We start from the raw sequence: 18841 nt of genomic DNA on the forward strand, positions 1-18841 counted from the left end.
CTTAAACATTTGAGGGGCATCTGGGTGGCTCAGTCAGTTAAGCATCCGACTTTGGCTCAGGTCACGATCTCATGGTCTGTGAGTTCGAGCCCCACATCGGGCTCTGTGCTGACAGCTCGGAGCCTGGAGCCTGCTTCGGATTCTGTGTCTCCCTCTCTCTCTCTGCTCCTCCCCCGTTCATGCTCTGTCTCTGTCTCAAAAATAAATAAACATTTAAAATAAATAAATAAATAAAAATAAAAATAAACATTTGAAAAAAAATAATAAAGTGATCTCTACACCAAACATGGTCTCAAACTCATGACCCTGAGATCAAGAGTCACATGCTCTTCTGACTGAGCCAGCCAGGAACCCCTTGTTTGTTTTCTTATAATGGGTTTTTTTTTTTCTTTTTTTTGAGATATAATTGACTTATAACATTATATTAGTTTCAGGTGTATGACATGATTAGATATTGGTATATATTGCAAAATGATATAATTGAGTTTTGAAAGTTTTTTATGGATTCTGTATAAAACATTTTTGGCATATACATATAATTTGCAAATATTTTCTCCCAGTCTGAGGCTTGTCTTTTTATTCTCTTACTAGTGTCTATGGAAAGTGTTTTTTTTTTTTTTTTTTTTTTTTTTAAATAAAGTCAATTTATCACTTTTTTCTTTTATGGATCTTTTTTTTTTTTTTTTTTTTTGGGGGGGGGTCATATCTAAGAACTTTGGTCTAACTCGAGATCATGAAAATTTTCTGTTTTCTTTTAGAGGTCTTTAGTTTTAGTTTTATATTTCTGCCTTTGGGATATCTCTGTGGCCTTTTTTTTTTGAGAGAGAGAGAGTGCGAGCAGGGGAGGGGCAGAGAGAGGGAAACACAGACTCCAAAGCAGGCTCCAGGCTCCGAGCTGTCAGCACAGAGCCCGACGCGGGACTTGAACCATCAAACCGAGAGATCACGACCTGAGCTGAAGTCAGACGCTTAACCGATTGGGCCACCCAGGCGCCCTTCTCTGTGGCTCCTCGAATGGGCCATCTTCATTTGCTGTGCCCGTGGCTTCACCTATCACCCATCTACTCCTGAGACCTGTCCTCTCCTCGCCTTGCCACCGACTGCCTGGAGCCCCCGGTACTTAGTCTGGGTGTCATCTTACCAGCCCCTGCTGGAGCCCTTGGCCTGTGTTCTGTGCCGTAGCTCCTCACTCACTAGCTTCTGTCAGCCCTCTGAAGAGCCTTCCTGCTCTGGGTGGTGGCCTTCTCTGGGCACTTGTGGCTCCCTCTGCTTCCTTCTGTCGTGGACCTGACCAAGGTGTTGAAGTCATAATGACCTGGGTCTGTCTTCCACCACCAGACTTATCCACACTTCCTCTAGGAGGCCCACATGCCAGGCCTTTGTGTCCAGGTCAGGGCCTGGCACAAGGGAGGGGCTCTGGGAAGGTTCATCGACTGTGTGAGAGAGCAGGGTCTTACTCTGTCTGTCGCTAGCTACAGATGGGGCAACCTGGGGGTGAGAGACTTCAATCTAACATTTAAGATAAAATCCCAATTCCTCCTCTGGGCCACAGGGCCCATGATGTGGCCCTGAGGACTTCTTTGGCCTGAGCATACCACACTTGTTCCCACCTTGCCCTTGGAAGTGGTTGACCCCTCTGCTGCTCCCTCTGCTAATTCTCTCGTAGTTCAGATCGTAAGTTGAGAGTCCCCCTCCTTGGGAAAGCCCCTTCTTCCCCTGACCAAGCTAAAGGAGCCACTTGGTCACTAGCTACCATCACTGGTTGCGATTGTCTTAACGGCTCATCCTCGATGTCTGACATTTTCTCAATTGTTTGTGGTTAATAGAACATCATCTTTATTTTTTTTTAATGTTTATTTATTTTTGAGAGAGAGAGAGAGAGAGAGAGAGAGAGAGACGGAACACGCGTGGGGGAGGGGCAGACAGGGAGAGGGAGACACGGGATCCGAAACAGGGTCTGGGCTCCGAGCAGTCAGCACAGAGCCCGATGCTTCGCCCGAACTCACAGACTGCAAGATCATGACCTGAGCCGAAGTCGGACACCTAATCAACTGAGCTACTCAGGTGCCCCTAGAACATCACCTTTGGAAGAGCAGGGATTTTTTTCTGCTGTTTGCCCTTATTTTCCTCATGCCTGGAACAGCGTCCAGGACTTAGGGAGGCTCCATGGTGTACGGTGAATATTACATGTTGAATAGAGCGAGTCAGGGTCGAGCTAGCCAGAGGACGCAGCTGTTTGGGTGCCTGGGCCAGGTCTCTGCTCCACAGCCCTTCTCTTTACTCAGCCCTGCCACCACCCAGCGGCGTTCTTATGTCCTTGTGCCTGCGAGCGGTGTGTGTCTCAGCCAGGAGCCATGCGGTCCTGCCCAGGACTCAGTCTATTCGTCTTCCCTCCCTCCCTGGGAAACGTGCTATGGCATGGGCCCTCCCTCGGGTCTTGGGAGCCACCGAGGCAGGAAGAAGAGGTGTTGACCCAGAGACCAGTCTGAGTGGCCTAAGTGGCCAGGGGCCTCACTTTGCTATCCTTTGTTGTTGTTGTTTTAATTTTTTTTTGCATTTTTTTTTGAGAGAAAGAGACAGAGACAGAGCACAAGTGGGGGAGGGGCAGAGAGAGAGGGAGACACAGAATCCGAAGCAGGCTCCAGGCTCCGAGCTGTCAGCACAGAGCCTGACGTGGGGCTTGAACCCACGAACCGTGAGATCATGACCTGAGCCGAAGTCAGTTGCTTAACTGACTGAGCCACCCAGGCGCCCCTTGCTATCCCTTGTTGTACAAGTGGGACAGCCGTCAAGAGGAAAGAGAGGTGTTCAAGGTTAAAAGGAAAGTGAGCAGCTGTGAGGTCTGAGAGCCCACTTCTCTTGCTGGCAGTGAAATTCCCCAAATTAAAAACCAGTGGATCATTAGGTTGCTGTTGCCCAGAGGCTTGGAGACTTCCTGGCTGGTCCCAGCCTGTCTTAGGCCCTGCCCAGGCAGGACTTGGCCAAACTGGCCAGGCCCGGGGCGGGGGGTGGGAGCAGGGGGGGCGGAGTGTGCCCCTCTGCCCCTGACTCACTCGGGGAGGTGGCAGTCGCGAGGACCAGACAGTGGCATCCCCTTGGCCTATGGACGGGCACTGACTCAGGCAGGCAGTGACCAACAGAGCAGAGTTCTCCTGCTGCCATGACTCACACCCACCCGCCCATCTGTTCTCCAGAGAGAAACTCCCAGGAGGTTTCGGGACACAGGTCAAAGGCCCGTCGCAGCCCAAGGCTGAAGGCTGGGTCCCTGGAGAGGATGAGGGGCAGTCAGTATACTTTGTAGTATGGGGGAGAGGGACATCGCCAGGAGACAAGCAGCTTCCCACCTTGGCGGAGGGCAGAGCAGGGGCCGGCCTAGCCTCTGCTCCAAGGATGGCGTTTCCTTTTGTGCCCGAGCTGCCGGGTCCTGTTGCTGGCGGGGTTGGGTTTTGGCCTGTTTGCTGATGCAAGGAAGCCTCCGGGACTGGGCTGGCTGGCGGTGTTCGAGGATGGACAGTAATGGCCCCGATGGAGAAAGTGACACTTGCCATTTAGTCTGGGCCAGCCACTGTGCTTAGCATTTTCCATTCATTATTTCATTTAATTTTCACGGGTAGTACGATTATTATCCCCATTTTAGAAGTGAGGGAACTGAGGAGCCAGAGGGGGTGAAATGGTTTGGCTGGAGGTCCACCAGCGAGCGAGCAGCGCGGGCAGGCGTAGAACTTGCGTCTTCTAAAAGGGAGTAGAGGTGACTCTGCCCAGATGGTCCCCTGGGGAGGGGCCTGGCCTTGCTTTTCTCCTTCCTGGCTAACTTGTGCTTTCTTCGCCTCCTGATCCCTCAGCTCTCACCCATCCTGGGCTCACCTGTCCTGTAACTGTCTCACCTGTGCTCCCGGGGTGGACAATGGGTGTTCACGGAAGGTTTGTCACGTGAATAAATGTGCCTTCTTTCCGAGGAGCTGAGTGTACCAGAATGAATGCTTTTTCTTTCTCTGTGGTAGGTCAGGGACCCCAGGCAGCCCTTTCCCCGCACTCCACCCCTCAAGAGCCAGTGAGCATTTAGTGAATAAATGAAGGCATGAATGTATGAAGAAATCCTTTCTTTGCCCGTGCCGTGGAGAATTTGGGGGGTTGTATGAATCTGAAATTACCATTCTCTCGACCCAGAAGGCGGTCTCGGCACTGAGCCGGGGCTCCCTCAGGCAGGTCAGCTCTGGCACATGCGCAGGGAATGGAAATGGGGACCACGGGTACCTGCTATGGCAAGACCTGTGCTAGATGCTTTATATCAGCATAAATAGAAATGAGTGTGCAAGGGGCCCCGGGGCCCCCAGGTAGATGAGTAGCCTGTACACAGGGTCAGAGGGAGAGGCTGGGCTTCTCCCAGCAGGAAAGTGGGACCCCTGGGAGCGGACTTCCGGCTGGCAAAGGCCTGGGCATCCTGAGCAGGGGCCTCCCTCTGCCTGACAGGCTCCGTGGAAAAGTGGCCATGGAGGGGCCAGACAGCAAGAACTCCTGGGACCCCGTGTAGAGATTCGGGGTCTGGCCCGAGAGCTTCTAGGCCTAGTTCACACACTCAGGTAGGGAGGGATCAGCGCTGGCCAGTTTGGGAAGCAGGGCACCGGAGGAGACCCCCATCCCACTGATGTCCCAGAACTGCCTGCCCCCTGTCCCAGCCTTGAAGTGGCAAGGTCCACCCTCCTGTCCCCTCTACCAGTGTTACACTTCTATAGCAGTTCTCACGACTCTACGTGAAAATGTTACACACTATTCCAGCTTCCCATTGTACTAGTCTCGTGACTTGAGCAGGTAATCCACCTCGGAGCCCTGTTTTCAGTTGTACTGTGGAGGTAACACCTCTATCCCCAGGTTACTATGAGGGTCAAAGATTCATTGAATACCTGGATGCCCTCTTCAACTTGGGGGCCACGGCCGGCCAGGGAGGTACCCAAAGGAAGTGGTTTCCCCGGTGATGCACGGCATTATACAGGCCGGCCCTGCAGGAGGGAGGTGGCTGAGTTCTTCCCCAGCCCCAGGCTCTGGAACTGCCCAGCCAAGAGAAGGGCCAGAATCCAAGAACCAGGTTTTTGGACAGAACCAGACTTAGGTGGCTCTTCTCATCCTTACTCACCTCTAAGGGTCTAGCGGTCTGAGGTCGGCAAATACTAGATCTAGAGCAGGCTGGAGGCCGATCCCTCCTTCGGCCTCCGAGGAATAGGCCATTCCTAAAAAAGCCACGAAGTTATCCTGTTCTCAGGGCTCTGTTGCCAGTACTGGCTCCGCAACCTATCAGCAGAGGGAGCCTGGGCAGTTCCCAACCTCGGGGAGCCTACTTCCAGTGGAAAAGAACCCTTGGAAGTGGGGACTCCACATCCTGGGTTGATGGGTTGATGGCCCCAAAAGGGGCCTGTGGCACGTGGGCCCTCCTAAGGGGTCAGGTCAGGAGGACCAACGGTCTCTTGAAGCCAACGGAGGCTGGGTTGCTCCCACATTCTCCATCCTAAGAGGGGCCCCCAAATAAAACAAGCCAGGAGCAAGCAGAAGGCTATTATATATCATGCTTTTAATACAAACTTAAAAAAATCTGGAACAATATAAACTGTACAGATTTGATCAATCTTTTTGTTTTGTTTTTAAACTAAATCTCTAAACACACCAATGTCCCATTCCAAAATATTGCACAACATTCTGAATACAAAACGCTTGATTGTATTCCTCCTTCACTAAAGAAAACAAGTTCATTACCCTGCTCCCCCAAGCTCCTCTCCACGTTGCCTCAATGCCCTCCTTCCCATCCCTAGGGGTCAAACTAGAGAATCTATAGCTCACTGCATCGAGAAAAATACATCATTCTGGACTAAGAGTTTACATTCTTTACAAGACGATCCACCTTTTGATTTATTCCTGGGAAAGAGGGACAGACAGAGAGAGGATGGGGAAAGGGGAGAAATAGGTTTAATTCTCCTCTTTTTTTATTTTAAAGTTTGTTTTTCCTGAAAAAATATCGTTTCTCTCCTCTTAAGAAAAAATCTTGAAAAGAAAAAAATTACGTTTTTTACGTTAGAAATATACATATATTATATATACCTCTTACATTTTACAAATGTAGCAAATTATTCAATACAAACGGACACCAAAAAATGTAAAAAATAAAAAAAAAGTTTTCCTACGAAACCAGGTAAATTAGTGCAGAGTTTTGTTTTTGTTTCCTTAAAAAAAATAAAATTGAAGCAAAAATGCCTAGATCTGAGACGAGACAGACTGAACCGGGCCCAAGAGTCCAGCACTGGAGCCATGCTCCTGAACAAACATTTTTATTTTTCTTCGTATTTCAAAAGACACTAAGGGGTCGGTCTCCCCCTCTCCCTAGATGTGGTGAGAAACAAGCTGACTGGGGGGTGGTAGGTACCTGTGCACGTGAGTGAGGGAAAGGGGGGCTGGAAGAGGGCATAAATAAGGCAGCGTCCAACCTTTCCCAGAGAGCAGCAATCTGCCTGGGCCTGTCACTTGCGTGGGAGCTGAGGGCTAGGGAGAGGGTGGCCCGGATGGGGCTGGCCCCTGAGAAGCATAGGGGACAGAGGATACCGGGCTGAGGAGCCAGGGCATTGCCCCGCTGGGGGAGGTAGAGCTGGTGCCCACTGCAGGGAGGGGAGGCTGGCAGTGTCTGTCTGGGCCGGACCCACTGCCACAGCGGTTGCCCACTTGGGGGGTCACTGAGGAGGTGGGGGTGGGGTGGGGTGCCAAGGGCTTTGGTACTTTTTGGTGACGGGGGCCCTGCCGCCATGTGGCCCACCAGCCAAAGCATCACCGCGTGAAAGCTGGTTCACTAGGGTTGGGTGGGAGAAACATCTCCTCTTCCGGCAGAGGCAGGAGCTGGTGCTCTCTTATAATCCACACACACCGCCTGCCATAGTCAAATGCCTGTCCAACCTGGCCTGCCCGGGAAACCACTCCTCACGGCATCAAGGCCAAGTGGGACCGGGTCAGCCAGTAAGAGGGGATGCCAAGAGGTACCAAGAAGTTCTCATGCAGGCAGGGGCAGAAACATACTAAAATAACATCTACAACCAAAAGACTAGTCTCAATTGAAGGCTCAGGACTGCCCACTGTAGGCACTGACCCAAACTCCCACCCCCCCTCCAGGGTGCTCAGGTGAGCGGCTCCCACCCTGGGTTAAGGTCACCAAATAGGAGGATCTGAGTCCAGGGACTTCTCTTAGGCATCAGGGGCTGGTATTCCCTCAGCCCCTCACAGCTAACCCTTTTTTTTCTTTCTTTTCTTTTTTTTTTCTTTTTTTTTTTTTTTTGGTCAAAAACAAAAGTGCAGATCCCTCCGCAGTCTGGAAACCAGTTCCTTCTGCAGTATTTTCCCCTGGGAGTGTCTTAGGCTCAGCCGCAGTCTCACCCCACCACGTGACCCACCCTACAAAAGGACTGACCACCCGCCCGGCCCATTCCCCAACCTCCTACATAAATAAGCACTTGCTGCAACCTGGAATCATGTCGGGGGGGGGGGGGGGGCGCGGGGGGAGTTTCACATGGCTTGGAATCCTTTAAAACAGGACAGCAAACCACGCACGTGGACGCGCGCGCACACACACCCGCACCTGCCCCCCCCCCCATTACCCAAAACCTCAGGCCCCGGGAACAAGGGGCTGCATGAAGAGCCACATGTGTCAGCGGATGGGTCTCCAGGGCCACGATGATAGTCCGAGCCAGATGGGGATGGTGGCGTGGGAACACAGGACAGAGATGAAAGCAGTTCCACCAGACAGAGTGCTACCTGGAGTCACAGACGTCAGCTCTAGTGGGAGGGTGTCAAGTCGCCAGTCAGCAGCTCCCCGTGTCTCAGGCCTGAGAGGCAGGGGGGGTGGGTGCTGGGGTCAGACCTATTTGGGTGGCAGGGCCCAAGAAGGCCCTCTGAGGTTGGATGGCTTTGAGTAAAAGGATAGCTGGGTGATAGAGGCAGTGACACAAGGCAGCCTCTCCCTGCTCTGGGCAGGGTCAGGCCCCAGCTGCGCCTCTTCCGGCTCTTCCTTCCCTGTGAGAGAGGACACTCGATCCTCAACAGTGTGAGGGAGGGAGGGAGGGAGGGAACAGGGAGCAGCAATTCACATCTGGACCATTCTTAGCACAGGAAGCCACTAATTAAAGATGTTATATAGAAAACTACATGTAAAAAAAAAAAAAAAAAGAAAAAAGAAAAAAAAAAGAAAAAATATAAAACCCAAACCAATCAAATAAATCAGAGGCAGGCAGGAAAGCAGCAGGGGGTTGAGTTCAACAGATTCGATGCTTCAGGAGCCCCCTCCCACTCCATGCCTGGACCGGATCTTTTTTCTAGAAGCCAGAGTGCGAAGACTGGAAATCTTTTTGTGTATTTTTCTTTTCCTCTTTTTTTGGCCTTTCTTTTCCTTTCTCTTTTCTGTGGTCTTGGGCGCTCCTGGCCCCGTGGCGGGTGGGCGGTCAGTTGGCCAGCACAACCGGCTGGAAGGGCTGGCTGGGGTACTGCATGGTGCTCAGGTTGTAGCTGAGGCCTTCCACGAAGGGGGTCTTCTCCAGGAAGAGGCTGTTGGCGCCGCCTCCAAATACCTGGGCCACGTCGAAGCCGCTGCTGTTGCACGTGCCGGCCCCACTGCCCCCGCCATCGGCCCCGTCAAAGAAGAGGCTGGGAGAGCCCCCGTTGTACACGAACTCCTTGGCATTGGGGGAGAGCTGGGACTGAGGGGCCGGGTTGGCCGCAATGAAGTTCAGCGAGTGCAGAGACAAAGAGAGGCTCTTGTGCTTCAGCAGGTTGTTGGTGGGAGAGCGGGCCATGCGGGGCTGCTGCTGGGGAGGCTGCTGGCCACTTGCCCCGCCGCCGGCCATGCCCCCGCCATTTGCTGCCGCACCCCCCTTCTTCATCTTGGTGGAGCCAAACTTGGTGGCAGCGAAGGAGGCAGTGGTGAAGGTGATGGGCTGGGCGGAGCGGGGGATGAAAGTGGGGCTGGGTGACTGGCCGAAGGATGGTGACGGGGAGTTGGAAAGGGAGCTGTCCTGGCTGCCGATGGGCACAAAGACCTGGGCATCAGGGTTGAAACTGCTCTTGAACTCCTTGTCCAGCTCTGGTGCAACACAGCCCTCGCTGTCATCCAGGTACAGCACTTTCACGGCTCCCTTCTCACCGATCTGGTAGGACACCTCAAAAGGGTCGATCCAGACGCTCAGCTCTTCAGGCACATTGGCCCGCACATCCTCCACTGCCAGGCCGCTCCGCTTGGCGGCCAGCTCCACCACGGGGTCCACGATCTCCCCGATGTGAACACAGCGGAAGCCAGAGCCCTTCAGTGGCTTGTCAGGGTACCAGTGGCCTTCATATTTCTTTTTCAAGAGCCGCTCAAGCTCCTCCCCAAACAGGTCTGCCCGGCGCCGGGGCAGCTTATTATACAAGTAGGAGATGATAAAGTTCAGGGCCACTTTGATCTCCAGCTGCATGGTCCTTGCTTTCCTAGGTGGCGAGTCAGCTCACGGCAAGAGTGCAAACCAAGGGCAGTGGCAGGTGACGTAAGATAGGCAGCCTTGGGCTCCAGAGAGCTCTGAGAAATGAGAACAAAGGGCATCATGAGTAGATTATGCAGAAAGCCCAGAGGGTAGGGGGTTCAATGGCAAAAGGCACAAAAGCACCAGCTTCGGGCCACATATACTCAGGGTCCCATTTTCTGCTCCACCAGTGACCAGCTTAATTGTGTGACTGAGAGCGAGCCACTTTTTTTCTCAGCCTTAGTTTCATCAGTAACATAAGGTCATCATGGAGATGAAGTTAGCTCAAAGATGTCAACTGCCTTATGCCGAACCTGGTATCTAGTAAAGACTTGATAAAATGAGCTACTGTTTTGCAAGTAATTCTAAAGAAATTCTAAAGGAATTCAAGTAATTTTAAAGGAGTGCTGTGGCTTCCACTATTTTGAGAAGCCGGGTCACACTATACAACTGCTATTAAAAAAAAAAAAAAAAAAGGAGCCCCTAATTCAGCTGGAGAAGAGAAGGCTCTTGCTAATGTATCTCTGTAACATCTTGGTGAAGTCGTGCTCCCAAACTGTCACAGGCCAAGATATAAGTGTAAAATCCTTAGTTTTTCTCCTTAAATGGAAAGGGATACAGATCACTGAACAGGAAGCAGCACTGCCAACTTTTCAGTGGGGGCTTGGACTCCAGTCACATCCAATTTGTCATCCTGGGCTCCCTGAGTATGTACGCTTTCTGGCTCACTCTGGGTTTGCAGAACTGATGTAAGAACGCCACAGTGTAACCAAAGGGTGCATTTCCGTGTAGGCCGTCTCCAAGAATGGAGACGAGAACATGATCCCGAGGAAGAAGTCAAGACCTGCATTAACCAGAGGTGTGGACCAACAAGGGAACGCTGACGAGGGGGCCGTCCCAGGGAAGCAGAGGAAATGAGAGGGAAGCAGAGCCCTGTAGGCCAAAAAATCCTTAAGAACAGCACTGGTGTGGCCTGAGGGAATCTCTACACTTCTGGCTGGAGTGCAGGTGATGAGGGCAGCAAAGAGAAGAAATTTTCCATCACCCTGCAGTCTCCAGCTGGGGACCCATCATCACTCAGTCTCCCGGGGACTGTCTGACCACCTGTCCTTGGCATCGGATTGGATTTATCAAGTGTTTGGAGATCCCCGGAGAGGAGACAGCCCAAGATAAACACTCAGATTGTTATTTTGGGATTCTCTCACAGCCAGCTCCCACAGAGGTCAAAAAGGTTTATTTCTGAGGTCTGGGCCAGCCTCGTGTCTCAGGAAGATGATCTGTAAAGTCCCGAGAGCCAGTGATCCTAGTCCCGCTTTCTCCACAATGGCAGCTCCACGCTCATGCCGTGAGAAGGCTGAAAAGGACCACCTTCGAGGTTCAGCAGGGCCAGAACATGTTTCTAGCCAAGCCTCTGGGTGAGAATGTGCTGCTGAGCTCAGCACAGAGACAAGACTAATCCATGATCCATCAAGGGCATTTTTGCCCTGTGATAGATGGGGGGCTAGATTTTGATTAAAAATCCCTTCTGGTGGTGACTGGTGGCTCAGCTGATTAAGTGTCTCACTCTTGATCTCAGCTCAGGTCTTGATATCAGGGTCATGAGTTTGAGCCCCACTTTGGGCTCCATGGGCAGCTTGGAGCCTACTTAAAATAGTAAGTAAATAGGGGCGCCTGCATGGCTCAGTAGAGTGTCCAACTTCGGCTCAGTTCATGATCTCACGGTTCGTGAGTTTGAGCCCCGCGTCAGGTTCACTGCTGTCAGTGCGAGCCTGCTTCAGATCCTCTGTCCCCTTCTCTCTCTGCCCCTCCCCCACTCATGCTCTCTCTCAATAATAAACATTTAAAAAAATTAAAAGAGTCGCTCTTAAAATTTTTTTTTAAGTAAATAAATAAATATAAATCCCTTCTGGGTCCAGCAGAGAATAATCAGTTGCTAATTCTTCATTTGAGGATCCTAAGTTTTCTGAACACCTGCCCCGGCTTACTTCCTTGTAATTCTCAGGACTGGGGCCATGGCTCCTAGGGGTATTGTTAGGACTGGATCCTCAGGCAAAAGCTCTCTGGGGTGAGTATCAGAGAAGCAGCACTGGATCAATCTGGAGCATCACATAACACTGGCTACGAGTCTATCCCACCCTCATTTCAGGTCTGAGCAGAGGGTCACATGCCAAGTCAACAGAGTCCTTCTAGGTTAAAAGAGGGAAAAAAAATGGTAACGGTAGAGGGTTTTCTGTTGATAAGGATTGCGTTCATCACCAGATGCAAGGCTAGCCTCCAGGAATGGAAGTTTATAAGGGCCATAGCAGCCACCAGAGGTGTCCTACATGGAGGAGATTACAAAGGTGTGAAGAAAGTTGGCACTGGTTCCCAAGAATAGGCCTGGAGTTAAAGACAATGCTTTCAAAGTGTTTTTAAAAATAAAACAGACTTGGGGCGCCTGGGTGGCGCAGTCGGTTAAGCGTCCGACTTCAGCCAGGTCACGATCTCGCGGTCCGTGAGTTCGAGCCCCGCGTCAGGCTCTGGGCTGATGGCTCAGAGCCTGGAGCCTGTTTCCGATTCTGTGTCTCCCTCTCTCTCTGCCCCTCCCCCGTTCATGCTCTGTCTCTCTCTGTCCCAAAAATAAATAAACGTTGAAAAAAAAAAAAAAATAAAAAAAAAATAAAACAGACTTAAATATGACGTGACTCTTCTCCCAAAGCACCACATGGCCTCTTGGAATAGCAGACCAAGGGGCCTCCTACACCTCTCTAGGCCTCCTCAAACTTTACTGCATACGTAACTTCCAAGTTAACTTCCCCTTAAAAGTTCATCTTCACAAGGGGACCATTTTGTTTTACTTTTAAAAACATTTTTATTTATGTATTAAGTTTATTTATTTTGAGAGAGAAAGAGAGAGAGAGAGAGAGCACGAGCAGGAGAGGGGCAGAAAGAGGGGACAGAGAGAGAATCCCTTTGCTGACAGCGCAGAGCCTGACGTGGGGCTTCAACTCATGAACCATGAGATCATGACCTAAGCCAAAACCAAGAGTCGACACTTAACTGACTGAGCCACCCAGGCGCCCCAAATGAGAGCATTAAAAAAATTTTTGGGGGGTGCTTGGGTGGCTCAGTCAGTTAACTGTCCAATTTCGGCTAAGGTCATGATCTCACCACTTGTGGGTTCAAGCCCCATGTCGGATTCTGTGCTGACAGCTCGGAGCCTGGAGCCGGCTTCAGATTGTGTGTCTCTCTCTCCTTCTTTCTCTCTGCCCTTCCCCTGCTAGTGCTCTGTCTCTCTCTCTCTCTCTCTCTCTCAAAAATAAACTGAAAAAAAAAAAAAAAAAAAAGTGGGTGTGCGCCTGGGTGGTTCAGTCAGTTAAGCGTCCCAACTTTAGCTCAGGTCATGATCTCACAGCCTGTGAGTTTGAGCCCCGCGTTGGGCTCTGTGCTGACAGCTCAGAGCCTGCAGCCTGCTTTGGATTCTGTGACTCCTTCTAGCTCTGCCCCTCCGCCTCTCATGCTCTGTCTCTCAAAAATAAGTAAACATTAAAAAAACCAATTTTATTGTTTATTTATTTTGGGGGGAGAGAGAGACAGCATGAGCATGTGCTGACAGCTCCTGACGTGGGGCTCAAACTCAGGAACCGCGAAATCATGACCTGAGCCGAAGTCAGACGCTTAACCGACTGAGCCACCCAGGTGCCCCAAAATGGGAGCATTTTAAATGCAGGCCAAAGTCATTGGGAAATAAGCCTCCCACCCCAAAATACAATAGAACCACTGTCATCAGCCCTGCCTAGCTAACCATTTTCTGCAGCATAAGCAACTAAAGCTGCACACCAATTTATACCTCAGTGATGCTGCTACACAAATAAGGAAGTACATAATGCCGTCTTTGCCTCTTTAATTGGAGAACAGGCCAGGCCAGATGGCTGTGGGGTGGAACCTTTCAAAAATGCTGGACAACCAGAATGAGATTTTCTGCTCTATCAGCTCAGGCTCTAATTTTGACTTCAAGAAGCTTATGGAACAGAGGATTAAAGCACTGATGCTGTCTTGTCTTTAACTAAAGATAAGAATGACCAATCAGATGAGTTTGTTCATTTTTTTTTTTTTTAAGGCTATGGGCAAATTCTAGAGCTTATATATAAAATATTCATAAAAATGTGGTAAGATTAGAAAGCTTGGCAATAACTACTCTTCGACGCAAGAAACGAGTAGATTTAGGAGGCAAGGAAGGACTCGAAGATCTCCTCCAACCCGCACTCACGTGCAAAAGGACAGAAAAGTGGCAAAAAGTAAAAGTAAAAACAAACCCAAGCAAACACCCCCCCCCAAATCCAATGCTAAGTATTTAACAATAGCAAAATCTATCTTTTGTTAATATATTAGAAAGTTGAAAACGTGAGAGTAAATTCTGTCCAAATTCAGTTAGAATCTTATTCTCCTTCACTTTTTATTTCCAACAGCAAAATTAATCTCTGGTTCAGATCCCTTGTGCTGACTTGTGTTTTAAAGAGTGCTTAAGGACAAAAATGAGGTAAGAAAGGCGGCTGCTGCAGTCAGTGATGTGGTAATGGTGATTCCAGAAAGAACTTACGACAAATATGCTATGGAGGATTTTTATGGAGAAAAGCAGCTACGTTTAAAGAGGAAAAGGAGGGATAATGGTGACAGAAATCCTCAGGTCCCTAAACCACGAGAACCTATAAAAATATCCAGGCACCTTGGGCACCTGGGTGGCTCAGTCTGTTAAGTGTCCAACTTGGGCTCAGGTCATGATCTCAGGCTTCTTGGGTTAGAGCCTCGAGTTGGGCTCTGCTCTGACAGCTCAGAGCCCGGAGCCTGCTTCAGATTCTGAGTCTCCCTCTCTCTCTCTCTCTGCCCCTCCCCGGCTTGCACTCTGTCTCTCTCGGTCTCTCAAAAATCAATAAACATTAAAAAAAAAAAAAAAAAAAAAAAAAAAAGGGGCGCCTGGGTGGCGCAGTCGGTTAAGCGTCCGACTTCAGCCAGGTCACGATCTCGCGGTCCGTGAGTTCGAGCCCCGGGTCGGGCTCTGGGCTGATGGCTCAGAGCCTGGAGCCTGTTTCTGATTCTGTGTCTCCCTCTCTCTCTGCCCCTCCCCCGTTCATGCTCTGTCTCTCTCTGTCCCAAAAATAAATAAACGTCGAAAAAAAAAATTAAAAAAAAAAAAAAATTCCAGGCACCTCAAGCCCTAACATCGGAATAGTCCTACAACTGAAGCGCTATCAGATTCAAAAGAGTCTGAAAAGAGTCTGGAGAGAGGAGTCAGGGAGGAGGGGCCCTCAGTTTTGACAAGGCCAGCAGGTGCCACAAACCGGATGCCCAGGAGAGCCGGCTCAGTGGGACTGCCCGGCCCCACCCCGCAATGACAGGACCGGCGGGTATGGTTGAAGGGCTTCCAGGACTTGGGCTGACTGACCGCAACACCCCAGCCAGAGTCTCCACCATGTCCCTCAAACAAGGACTGTGCAAGCCCAACTCTTCAGACTAAGAAGGCCCTTTCTGGGGCACTCCATTACTCCGAAGCCAGGAAGATTTCACTGTAACTCCAACGTAGGCCGGCAGCGAGGGCGCGCTCTGTACCCTGGGAATTGTAGTCCTCAGAAACCTCATACTCACGTTGGAGCAAGTGACCTACTTTCTGTGTACACTACACTCCCCTGCGTGCTTTGCGAAGGTTCAGCCAGCTAATCACGCATGCCCGGTAAGGGGAGCTGGCCGAGGTCCCGAGAACCGAGGAAAAGTTTCCGATGCACATGCGCGCTGTGGCGGACGCCCCCCCACCCCGCCCACCGCCTAATACATTTTATATAAATTCTACCCATAAGGCCTACTCCTCGTACTGTACCACCCCACTGTATTCGCGTCTTGGCCTCAAGTAAGGCTGAATTCTCCCCACCCCTTCCTCTTTTTCTTCACTGCCTCTCATGACTGTTGAATTAAAGATCTCCTAGTCAGTTTTTTTCTGGGTGAAGGCGGTGGGTGGGACAGATAAAGGTCACCCCTCCCATCACCCCTCCCCCCCCCCCCTGCCCCCCGGCGCCTCACCCAACACTGCCACTTAATCTGTATTCCTTGGGCTGGGTGGTCTCCTTCTGGAGTTGCTGTAGGGACAGTGAATTCAAAAAGAAAAAAAAAAAAAAAAAAAAAAAGCCTTTTCACTTAATGCCCAGCGGGCTCAGCTCCAGGACCCCCAGAGCCAGGGAAGGCAGGAACTAAACCCAGTTCTCCCGTCCTCTCAGCCAAAGAAATTCCCAGTTAAGCTGCGGGGAGGAGCCAGGCCGACAATCAAAAGGCCCCAAGCCAGCAGGGCCCAAGCCTCACCCCTCTTTTAATCCCACTCAGAGTAACTAGACCCAGCTAGGGAAATGGGAAAAGGTTCCTGGGCAGGAAAGGAAAAACCGTACATCTGACACTTGAACAACATATTCTAATACTTGAAATTGTTTGTGAGTCCCCTCCCATTGCAAGGCCTGCTCTATGACCAGACTTACCAGATCCTCGGCAAAGCTCCCCAACAGTGTTAAACCTCCCTAATCCTCCCTCCCTCCCACACAAGCTTCTTTCTCCCACTGCTTAAGAGGGGGATGGGGCAGGCTCCCAAGAAAGCAATAGCAGTGCTTTTCTGCTGCAAAATCAAAGATGAGGGACTCACTCCCAGGGTAGGGTGGACAGGAAGGAGAAAAAGAAAGGTTAAGATACTGAGCAGGCACCCAAGAACCCCTTCGCTGGTCCAACCTGAAGCCTACTTTGTAGGGTTCTGATTCTTCTGCGGGGTGGGAAAAGCCTGCCAGCTGCCCCTCCTCCCCCCACCTCTCTGTTCAAGGGCACAGTCCATCCTCTGGACACGAGGGGAAGGAGCTTAAAAGTAGGGCTCTTCCTCCCAGGTACCTCACCAGGATCAATCAGAATCCACTCACTTGGTATTGCTGTAAAGGTACTTACCCCCTCCCTGCACAGTTTTCCCTTAAAACACTAAAGAGGATAAAGAGCTCAGGCCAAAATGGTGAATTCTGGTTCAGCGGCCAGGAGACAGTCACCACTGACCGGTCCAAAAGGGGATGTCCACCTTCCACCTCTCGGCTCCACAGGCCCAGAAATAAACCCTATTAATTATGACCACCCCCTTCCCCACACACGGGACAAGAAGCAGAAAAACAAGGCCTGGGTCCCCTTCTTTCCTGATTCATTTAATGGTGGCGGAAGTTATGTTTTGGGGGGGGGGAGATCAAGGAAAAATCTACCGCGTCTCTACGATATGAAGAACTGAGGGAGGCGGAGAGGGGAGGAAATGCACCCCACCCAGGAGGGGGCCACACTCCGAACCTAGAGAAGAGAGGAGCACCGGGGGAAACGGGGGGGGGGGGTGGTTCTACAGGGGAGGTGGAAGGAGAAAGGAAAATGTTGGCCAGTCGTCAGGATGGGGGCGCGACAGCAACGTGCAGCGTCCAGCAAAGCGAAGAGCGGAGTGGGACCGAGGTGAAGGAAGGCGTCTCGAGGGTTCCCCCGCCCGCACGCCCCCCACGCACTCACTCGGGTCTCCGCGGCGGCGGGGCGGTTCAGGGTGGCTTCTCCCTTCCAGGGTAGTCCGGGGTGCGGTACGGTGGTCGTTCTTTCTTCCTTCCCGGGCGCCGCCGGGCCGGAAGCTGATGGGTCTTTTTCTTCGTTGAAGGTTGGGAGCAAGTAAGGGAGTTTGGGGCTATGATTCTCAATAATAATTCTTTCAGCTTTTTGGAGGTCAGGCTCGGCCAAGGGGGGACGGAAGGCGGGCGGGCCGGCCGGCGGCGACGGCGCGGGGATGTCGGACCGAAGGGCGGCTCGTGTCGCAGGGCGGAGGACGGTCCGGGCTCTGGCCAGCGGGCGGTCCTGCCCTTCTGGCCCCACGTCGCCCGAGCCACTCGCTTCTCTCCGGCAACGACCCGCACCTTCCCGCGCCCCGGCCCGAAGTGAGCAAAGTCAATGAAAAGTTTCACCCTTAGCAACCCTGCGCATGGATCCGGCTTCCCCACCCCTGCGTGATGCGTCCCTCCGCCCTGCAGGGGCGGGGCCGGGCGCCGAGCCGGGACTACTTCTCAGCACGCCGGGAGGCCTAACCCCTCGCGCAGCGCGGCCCGAAGCGCCGTGTGCCACCCGGGGGTGCTCCGCGACCTCCTTTCGCCCGCGGTCCCATGGCTGGCCTCTTCTCACTCAGATCCCAGCCCAGACGCCAGCAAAGCTGCCTTTGGCCGGCCTGTAACGCTGTCCGCTTCCCCTCCCCATCACAGCGCCGTGCCACAGTTATTTTCTTCATGCCCCAGATCACTTTGAAAGTGTGCGTATTGGGTACAGTGTTTCTCCCCAGGTAGACAGCGAGCTCCGGGAGGGCAGGGGCCTGAACTGGAACCAAGTTGTTCACTTCAGACGTGTTGGATGAATGGATGTCGCGGGGAGGGGTAACTCTCTCCCCCCAACTTCCGTGGCTTGGGCCCTACACCTGCCCAGGCGCTGACGGTCGCCCGACCCGTTACTCCAGGGCACCTTGGCGAGTCCCTCCGGTTGTGGGCGTCTAACCGTCCGACCACCCCCCACGGCTCTCGCACTGTCCCAGTTACTGTCCTTTGACGGGACGGCGCGAGCTTTAGAAACGTTTCGCTCCTACATTCGGGCTGGCTCGAGTCTTCCCAGCGCCTCGGGCCTCGTCGGGGGATGCTAATGTCGAAGGGAGGGCGAAGGGGAAACCGGGGCCAAGCCACACTGAGCAGGAGGCAGGGGAGGCGATGGAGCCTAGCGCCACGTTAACCTTCCACTTGCCGCCTCTGGCCCCCAATTACCTCGCGACCGGAGAAGGCCAACACCGGCTCCGCGCAGGCGCGCGAGCACGTCCCCGGCCCGCCCCGGGCGGGGCTCGGTCCTTGTGGGGATCCTCCCGTTTGCTTTCTCCCGGCCGGTGACCCTTGTACGGGGCACTAGAGAGAGCCACATTTCTTCTATTAAGAGCTCCCGCCGGCGGGGCTTGGAGCCTGCCCATGTTAGGGGCGCTGGGGTCCCCAACTCGACGGTCCCTTAGGCTGCAAGACGTAGCTGGGCTTCCTGGCCCTGGATCGGGTGCGCCAGGCCCGCGCGCTCGGGCCCCCGCACTCGGCTACTTTGTGACTGCGGGGCGTGGAGTTGGGGGTAGGGAGGCTGTGCCCAGGTGAGGTCACAGGCGGACTGGACTGCCAGGTGGCGAGATCTGGGGCCTCTGGAAGCTTGCGCGTTGTCGTCTCCCCAATCGCCCATTCCCCAATTTTCTCCCCTCCCCCAACCTTTATTCTCATTCGAGACGGTTCCAGCCCAACGGC

At 52.4% G+C, this 18841-nt stretch overlaps 1 protein-coding gene across 2 annotated transcripts; it reads right to left on the reverse strand.

Annotated features, from left to right (window-relative positions):
* Positions 1-5544: 5544 nt before the first annotated feature.
* Positions 5545-18331, reverse strand: TOB2 (transducer of ERBB2, 2). 2 transcript variants are annotated; one of them, XM_045464675.1, is made up of 2 exons: positions 17055-18331; positions 5545-9574 (listed from the first exon to the last, which is right to left on the reverse strand). In XM_045464675.1, the coding sequence occupies exon 2, from the start codon at positions 9471-9473 to the stop codon at positions 8466-8468; it is 1008 nt and encodes a 335-aa protein (XP_045320631.1). In that variant the 5' UTR covers positions 9474-9574; positions 17055-18331; the 3' UTR covers positions 5545-8465. The 2 variants fall into 2 exon arrangements, with proteins under 2 accessions (XP_045320631.1, XP_045320632.1); XM_045464676.1 differs by lacking the exon at positions 17055-18331 and adding an exon at positions 15570-15620.
* Positions 18332-18841: the final 510 nt, after the last annotated feature.

The sequence above is a fragment of the Leopardus geoffroyi genome, chromosome B4, assembly GCF_018350155.1.
Source record: "Leopardus geoffroyi isolate Oge1 chromosome B4, O.geoffroyi_Oge1_pat1.0, whole genome shotgun sequence".
In the NCBI taxonomy this organism is placed as follows: domain Eukaryota; kingdom Metazoa; phylum Chordata; class Mammalia; order Carnivora; family Felidae; genus Leopardus; species Leopardus geoffroyi.